The sequence below is a fragment of the Bison bison genome, unplaced genomic scaffold (assembly GCF_000754665.1).
Source record: "Bison bison bison isolate TAMUID 2011002044 unplaced genomic scaffold, Bison_UMD1.0 scf7180017864012, whole genome shotgun sequence".
Classification (NCBI taxonomy): domain Eukaryota; kingdom Metazoa; phylum Chordata; class Mammalia; order Artiodactyla; family Bovidae; genus Bison; species Bison bison.
The window spans coordinates 632914-642126 of record NW_011494584.1 but is presented as its reverse complement, the minus strand read 5'-3'; the positions used below and the strand labels follow the sequence as shown (position 1 = coordinate 642126).

Genomic DNA, 9213 nt, shown 5'->3' with positions numbered 1-9213 from the left:
ATTTTCTGAATGTTGAGTTTTAAGCCAACTTTTTCACTCTCCTCTTTCACTTTCATCAAGAGGCTTTTTAGTTCCTCTTCACTTTCTGCCCGAAGGGTGGTATCATCTCCGTATCTGAGGTTATTGATATTTCTCCTGGCAATCTTGATTCCAGCTTGTGCTTCTTCCAGCCCAGTGTTTCTCATGATGTACTCTGCATAGAAGTTAAATAAGCAGGGTGACAATATACAGCCTTGATGTATTCCTTTTCCTATTTGGAACCAGTTTGTTGTTCCATATCCAGTTCTCACGTTGCTTCCTGACCTGCATATAGGTTTCTCAAGAGGCAGATCAGGTGGTCTGTATTCCCATCTCTTTCAGAATTTTCCACAGTTTATTGTGATCCACAGAGTCAAAGGCTTTGGCATAGTCAAGAAAGCAGAAATCGATGTTTTTCTGGAACTCTCTTGCTTTTTCGATGATCCAGCAGATGTTGGGAATTTGATCTCTGGTTCCTCTCCTGTTCTAAAAGTGGCTTGAACATCTGGAAGTTCACAGTTCACGTATTGCTGAAGCCTGGCTTGGAGAATTTTGAGCATTACTTTACTACTAGCACGTGAGATGAGTGCAATTGTGCAGTAGTTGAGCATTCTTTGGCATTGCTTTTCTTTGGGATTGGAATAAAAACTGACCTTTTCCAGTCCTGTGGCCACTGCTGAGTTTTCCAAATTTGCTGGCATATTGAGTGCAGCACTTTCAGAGCATCATCTTTCAGGATTTGAAATAGCTCAACTGGAATTCCATCACCTCCCCTAGCTTTGTTCGTAATGATGCTTTTTAAGGCCCACTTGACTTTACATTCCAAGATGTCTGGTTCTAGGTGAGTGATCATACCATCGTGATTATCTTAGTCATGAATATCTTTTTTGTACAGTTTTTCTGGGTCTAGTCCTTGATTTATATGCCTTAAACCTGGGTAGTCAACCGTGGACAATTATCAATAGAGTTGTGGTCATTCTCTAAGAAGTGTAATAGAATGTATGATTCTATTTGGTTACACAGATAATTAGGGTATTCTTTTAGGTGATGAAGAGCCCTGGGGCTCTTCCTTCGGGGACCTGGTTTCCCAGTTGGTATGTCGTTTCCATAGATACTGGGCATATAACTCAAAGTCCACAGTCCTGCCCAAGATGGAGTCCTGCTCTCAAGATAGATAGAGCCTGTTCTATTTCCTCCTTCACTCCTGTTCCACTAAGGAGAGTAAAGAAAAGAAACAAAACTGGAAGATTTCACTCCTCTCTCTGATCTCCTACACAAATAGTCTCATCAGCATGACTCAAGACCACCAAAATCACATGCACTGTATCTCTTGCATGAAAGTTAATATAATAACTTTGGATTTCCAAATCATGCCTTATCCCCAGAAATCTAATACCCATATATCTCACAGCGGGAGACAACCCTCTACATCTGCCTCTGGCATTTTCTATTTCTCTTTCCAGTTCTTGTTGATCATCTGAGATACTGCATATTTTATAAGCATTTCTCAGAATTATTGTGTTTTGTTTCCAGACCACTGTGGGCTTCCCTTGTGGCTCAGCTATTAAAGAATATGCCTGCAATGAGGGAGACCTGGGTTTCATCCCTGGGTTGGGAATATCCCCTAGAGAAGGGATAGGCTTCCCACTCCAGTATTCTGGCCTGGAGAATTCCTTGGACTCTATAGTTGGACGTGACTGAGCGACTTTCATTTCCAGACCACTACAGTCAAATGAATATTGTAATAATGCAAGTTACATGAATTTTTATTTCCTAATGAGTATATAGCTCAGTTGGTAAAAATGTGCCTGCAATGCAGGAGACCCCAGTTAGATTGCTGAGTCAGGAAGATCCCCTGGAGAAGGGATAGGCTACCCACTCCAGTATTCTTGGGCTTCCTTTGTGGCTCAGCTGGTAAAGAATCTACTTGCAATGCAGAAGACCTGGGTTCAATCCCTGGGTTGGGAAGATCCCCTGGAGAAGGGAAAGGCTACCCACTCCAGTATTCTGGCCTGGAGAATACCGTGGACTATACAGTCTGTGGGGTTGCAAAGAGTTGGACATGACTAAGCGACTTTCACTTTCAGTGAGTAAAAAAGTTACATTTTCACTACACAATATTCTATTAAATATGCAATAACATTATATATAAGGGCATCCCTGGTGACTCAGATGGTAAAGAATTCACCTGTAATGCAGGAGACCTGGGTTCAATCCCTGGGTGGGAAGATCCCCTGGAGAAGGGACAGCTACCCACTCCAGTGTTCTTGCCTGGAGAATTCCATGGACAGAGAAGCCTGGCAGGCTACAGTCGATGGGGTCACAATTATTCGGACATGACTGAGTGACTTTCACTTCACTTCACTTCATTACATATAAAGAAATAATGTACTTATCCTAATTAAAATATATTTTAAAATGACAGTATGCTCAGTGAATCTGGCTTTGCCAGTAGTCTCTATGTCAGATGTAACACATGCATTTTGAAGAGGTTAGACTGGAAAGGTTTTAGAACCAGAGCCAGACAATAAATGAAATAAATGTCCTACAAGTTTGAATTCCCAGTGCCAGAGTGCTTAATGTATTACTGCTTCTATCTTATTTTACATTTTCTTCTCAACAGTCAAACACACAGCTCTTTAAGGCTATCAGAACCCAGAATATCTAAATCAATTTTCCCATGATGGTTAAAAGGTCACAAGATAATAACTCCTACATTGAAACACCTCACACCATGCCAAATCTCCCATCAGGAAACAAAGGAGAAACATGCTTACCAGGAAGCATGTCTTAAGTAAGCTATTTCATTGAACAGACATGGAATAAATGAGGAAAATATATATTAAACAATGGATTTATGAAGGGATGAATCACTTAACCCCTCTATCATAGCAGGCCAAATATCACTGAACAGCTATATACATATATATATATATATATATATATATATATATATAATCTCACTAGCCAGGACCATGCACTTTTCTAAAGCACATTCCTTAAAACAGTATATGCAGCTTGAGTTGTATCATCATGATCGAATCAAGATCAAATCAAAAGCAAGTTAGTCTTATGCCAAAATCAGTATTAAGGAAAACGATAGACATCTGTTCTCTTGGTTTATACACAATTTACCTTGAATAAAATATTAGAACAGAAATTAATATGAGACAATGATGAAAGCTTCTCTTCCAACTTTCTGTTCCATCATTTCACAAAGTATGTGAATTAAAGCCAGCAAAAATAGTATTAAAGTATCTGACCAGATTCCATTATCACTGCATCCTAAAAACTACTGTGGTGCTGGCCCCACAGGTCTTTAGAAAGAGCACAGTGAGGTAAGATCAAAAACACTGCCCCTCTGCCACCTGGGAAAAGGCTTTTCTCATCAACTAACAAACAACAGATGGAGAGTGGCTGAGAGCTTGGTTGCTTTCTAAACAGAAAAGCAGTATTTGTTTTCCCATTAGGCTTATAGGAGAAATAGCTCTAGCCATTAAGTAGTTTTGTTAATCCCTCCAGCTGGACTGTGCGAAAGCCAAGGACTTTACCACTCACTATCAACCATATCTATTTATATGGAAAGCAGATAAATCACTCACATTTTTCCTCCTCTAAGGCAGTAAATGCCAGCTTAGCCAATGAAATTTGAATACAGTAAATAAGAATAGAGAGCACATGATGTTGTGAAGGCTATATTTAGCAGTGCAAACACTGTCATTGCGTGTCACCACTCAGGTGACAGGGGTAGGAGCTTCTAGTGATGCATAGGCTAAGCTCCATCCTCAGAGCTGTCTCTGCAGCTCATCCTCATGCAGGCATGACAACTTTTAACACTAGGGTGTTCCATAAAAGAGTTAAAAATAGCTCATTAAAATAGACATTATTATCACCAATCTGCCATTGTTATGACAAAGTCTCAATCTTTCAAACTATATGTAACCATAATATACACAAGCTGGTGTGGAAAACTCCAATGAATTTTTATAATTAGAAGCACATTTGTGTATATATAAATCATTATTTTTAACATTAAATGATTATGTCTGAGTGTATACTATATGTGTTTCACTTGACTAAAACTGTTTATATATATATATATGCATATTTGTATTTATAATCTGCACACCAACCAGGAGAAGTAGAGGTTGCTATCATTAATTTCTTAGTGAGAAAAGGTTGAGTGACTTGCCAGAAATTATAGAGCTATTATGTAGCCTTGGCATGGTCTAAACCCAAAGCTGGCTGACTTCAAAGCTTGTGTTTCCTGATTGCACCAACTTTAACAAAACGTACACGGTAAAGCAAACCTCCAAGCAATGTGAACCACTCCCTCTGTGGACAAATATGAAAGACTGTTGGACACAGGCATGCAGCTACCTGGGGAAAAGGAATGTTTGAAAAATCTTGGGGAGCCCTTTTACCAGACAAGCTACAGTCAAAATCAGTAGAATCTTAAAACAGCTACTGCCACAGTCCAAGGAACAGAGCACAGAGCAGAAAAGCATTTTGGCGATTTTTCTCACCCGTGCTTGGGTAGATTCCCATCATCAATTGGTGCATTAATTCTAACTGGCTCCTGGAAACAGTAATTTGCTTAATAGCTCCTTTGTGATCCAGGGAGTTAGTTCAGAATCCCAAATGGCTTCACTTCCAGCTTGGGAGGATGTTAGACAAAAGAGAAAAAAAAAAAAATCTAACTTCATTTTTCACAAATAATAGGAAGATGAAAATTGGAACAAGCTACTGACTATTTTTATTGGGAAAGAGCTGTTCCATTTTGACATGGGTCACTGAGACTTAGGAGGCAATTTTCATGTAGAAGTAAAGTATCTCCTTGAGTCAATGTAAGTAAAGCAAAGTAAATGAGTAAAATACAAAAATGCCCCTTTAATGTTCAAGTTTTCTGGGTCCTACTGGGAGATTTTTGTATTAGAACTTTCAGGCTAAATTCTAAGTATCTGTCTGAGTGTCAAAATAAACTAAGTCAAATTTATAATTTTATGTCATTGAAACACTTGAAAATAAATGTCCAGTAACTGAAAACCCAGGTTTCCTATAAGTTCAGTTCTTTGCTCAAGTGTAGACTTAAATTACCTATAGAAATGTTAAGACACTGATATAATTGCATGATTTTAATTTTCTTTTCAGGTGATAAAACAGGAAGAACTTGGCAAGGACCTTTCTGATTGTACTTTGTATGATCTACTGAAATATGATGATTTTAACTCAGACAAGCACCTGGCTCTTGAAGAATTTTATAGAACATTCCGTGAGTATAAGATTCGTTTTCTAATTCCTCTTTTTTCTTTTCCTGATTCATTACCCAATATGATGTGTTTGCTTGATCTCAAAGTACAAGCTGCTACTGAAGAGAAGTGATACAACTGATAAAATTTAAGGGTTTGGCTCTATTGAAAAGAATGTAAGAGGTAAGGGATTTAATATTCTAAAATAAAGAGCTAGAAATATTCAGTAGCCCTTGCTATCAGTTCTTGATTCTAGTTTAGATATTAATTCCACAATGCTATTTCCAAGGTTATTTTAGACTAGGAACAGTACTTCATTGTTTGTCACTGCTTATCAAAAGCAATTTAATTATTTACACAGTGACTCTTTTACCTTATAGGTAAAATAAAGTTGTTTAATAGTTTACATATATGATAACAAAATTAGCATATGAATGAAAATTTATATTTACGTTAAGATACTTTAGAATGAATGATATATGTGTAAATGCTTTAAGACTTCTTCAAATTGAATGTTTATACTTTGTATTGCAAAATTGTAAAGATGATTTTGTTTTAAAAAGCTACATGCCAGGTTATTCTTTAAAAATAATTCCAAAGAAAAAAAACTAGGAGACAGAAAAACAGAAAGGAATGTTTTCAGAGTGTGTGTTAAAAAAAAAGGGGGGGGGGAATCATTAAATAAACTGGTTGGTATTTGAAAATCACAAAGTAATCCAAGTTAAAGGGCATTTTAGATAAATAGATTGTCTTTAATATTTTTATATGTATTCACATATGTATGGCTTTCCAAATATATACACATGTATTTTTTTTCCAAAAAGACAGGAAATAGACTGTGTTTCATATAAAAAGATCATGTTTGAATTATGCCTGTCATACATCAGCTGTCTGATATTGGAAAAAATTACTTAAATCTCTAAAAATTCATATGAATAATGATAGTAATTATCACATCATTTTACATTAAACATTGGTCATATTTTATGTGGTATTTGATACTAGCAAAGTAATAAATATGAAAGAGTTGCAGGTTATAAAGCTTTAAGGCAAGAAGTTAGTATGCTCTTCAGATTTAATTAAGCTGTATTTCCACTTTAAATTGCAAGCATAATACAAGATGGGATATCTCAGTAAACATTTCATCCTTTAAAGGTGTGTACAACTTTTCAAAGGTAAGAAGAGAGCAGCATTATCATTGGAAGATTATATGAAGAAACTGAAACATGAGAAATTAAGAATTAAGTGGCTGAATTTATAATTGAATCTATAGTTAAGAAGTCTGTGTGTTTGTCATTGAACTTCACTCTGTAGCAAGCATTCTTTTGTATGCTTTAGGATAACAGGAATACTATGGTTTATCAGGAAAACATATTATATTATAAAAAATCACATTATATTATGTTATACCAAATCATTTAAGATAGAAGGAGATAAATGTCATAGAAAGTCCTACACAAAATATTCAGTGAATTAAGAATATAATCTCCCCCTTGCGGAATCAAGGAGAGGTGGTGGAGGTAGTAATAATTGAATGAGTCTTCAGGATGAGTGGATTTGGACTTTGTTGGATGAGAGACGGAAGATGGACAAACAGAATAGTGTCAGAGAGGAAGAAATGTTCCACGACCCTTCTAGACTTCTCTGACTGGCCTAAGGATCAAGTTGTCATGAGGCATATTAGCAGGAGAAAATCAAACAAAGTTTAATAATGTATATAAATGGGAGAGACCCAGGAAAACCAAAACCATCACCTTAAGTAGTAAAACCCTTACCTTAAGTACTGTCCTCAATGACTGAAACCCTTACCTTAAATGACTGAAAACCTCACCTTGAGTACCATCCTCAGCTAAAGACAAAAGAGGACTTCAGAGGGCAGGAAGGCAATTTTCAGACAAATGAAAAAGCAGATGTTTGGTAAACAAATGTTTGCTGGGCCCTGCAGAGAAAATAGAACATAGGAATTTTAACAAATAGAGATTTGCTAAGTTCCTCCCTGTCCACACCTAGTTCACATTATAGTTAGCCTACAGTGACAGCTCCCTTCCTGGAACAGGTCTTCTATCTGCTTTCTTTTAGGCAGTTAGGGGGAAAATTGAAATTTACTGTCTCAGTCTTTTGGGCTTTGATTGTCTCTTTAGTACACAAGTAGTATGTATACTAAAGAGACATTTTAGGGTGTCAAGTGTGCTTCCTATAGTGGCATAAATAAAATCTCAGCTGCATGATATACCACAGTATTTAGAGAAAGTCTATGAACTATTATTACTATTTTACTAACTTATTTTATTAAACAGGGAGTCTAATCTAACAACTACTATTCCACACTCTCATAATATTAAGACACTGGGATTTGGCTAAATAAAAGTACTTGAAATTTGTAGCAATAGCAGGCAACATTTTTAATGGTATACAAACTATCAAGTGTGAATAAGAGAATTAAATATGTTTCTATAGGATTTTTATTTGAAATGTAGTTATTGTTGATGGTGGAAAAGTGGAGCTAGAAAATGACAAAACAATGAAAATAAAGTGTGAATAACATATTATTTTGTGATAACATGGCAAAGACTGAATAGTGATCCCTAGCAATATCAATCAGAGAAAGCAATGGCACCCCACTTCAGTACTCTTGCCTGGAAAATCCCATGGATGGAGGAGCCTGGTAGGCTGCAGTCCATGGGGTCGCTAAGAGTCGGACACGACTGAACGACTTCACCTTCACTTTTCACTTTCATGCATTGGAGAAGGAACTGGCAACCCACTCCAGTGTTCTTGCCTGGAGAATCCCAGGGACGGCGGTGCCTGGTAGGCTGCCGTCTATGAGGTTGCACAGAGTAGGACATGACTGAAGCGACTTAGCAGTAGCAGCAGCAGCAGCAGCAGCAATATTACTACATAAGAATCTTCTCAAGAATACTACTATCTGGCCCCTATGAAGGGGAAAATATGATACTGTGTTTGAGAGATGATTTGAGGCTGCTAAGGAAGGCAAGGTAGTCAGTATATTGTAAAGATAAATAAAATTATGCAATTTAGAAATCTGAAGCATTAGTATAAGCATTCGATAGAGACATAGTGAAACATGGTTTATAAAGGAACAATTGGGCACTAGGAACAATTGAATTTGGATAGAAGAAAATCTATATGATTCTGTTGATGGCTGGAAGGTAATATGGTGTCAATTTTACAGAAATTATTTATATGAAATACCATGAAATTGAATGAATATCATTAATAATTCTGCTATTAGGTGAAAATTGTGTCTAATACAAAAGGTTTACATTTTAAATATTTTTGAACCATAAAGAGATAATGGGTAATGCAAGCACTTGGCAATTGGCAATCATATTATGAGCTTTTATCATTTTGAATCATCACAAAACATTTTCTTAACTATGATAAAATTATTTTAACAATCAGTTGGAAAAGATAGTGTTTTTCTAAGTAATTCTAGAATTATCTGGAGTGTTTTAATATTCCTTGTGGTTTAACCAAGAAATTTTCCATATAGTTTTACATTTTTAGTGTTTCAACCTTATTAAACAGGGCAACCAGTTCTATAATGACTTCTTGGAGAGAGCAAAACTAACTTGTATGGATTGTCTGTATCAGCAAGGCATTTATATGTGAGTAGGAAACATATGCGGAAAAGGCAATGGCACCCCACTCCAGTACTCGTGCCTGTAAAATCCCATGGATGGAGGAGCCTGGTAGGCTGCAGTCCATGTGGTCGCTAGGCTGCAGTCCATGTGGTCGCTAGGAGTCGGACACGACTGAGCGACTTCCCTTTCAATTTTCACTTTCCACTTTCATGCATTGGAGAAGGAAATGGCAACCCACTCCAGTGTTGTTGCCTAGAGAATCCCAGGGACGGGGGAGCCTGGTGGGCTGCCGTCTCTGGGGTCACACAGAGTTGGACACGACTGAAGCGACTTAGCAGCAG

General features: G+C 37.0%; 1 protein-coding gene across 1 annotated transcript in view; it reads left to right on the top strand.

Annotated features, from left to right (window-relative positions):
- The window catches only part of FSTL5 (follistatin-like 5), a 773393-nt gene that overhangs the window by 323749 nt on the left and 440431 nt on the right, over positions 1 to 9213 (top strand). The window contains exon 6 of the mRNA XM_010834087.1: positions 5170 to 5290. Coding sequence (XP_010832389.1) covers positions 5170 to 5290 — 121 coding nt within the window. The remainder of the gene's footprint in view (positions 1 to 5169; positions 5291 to 9213) is intronic.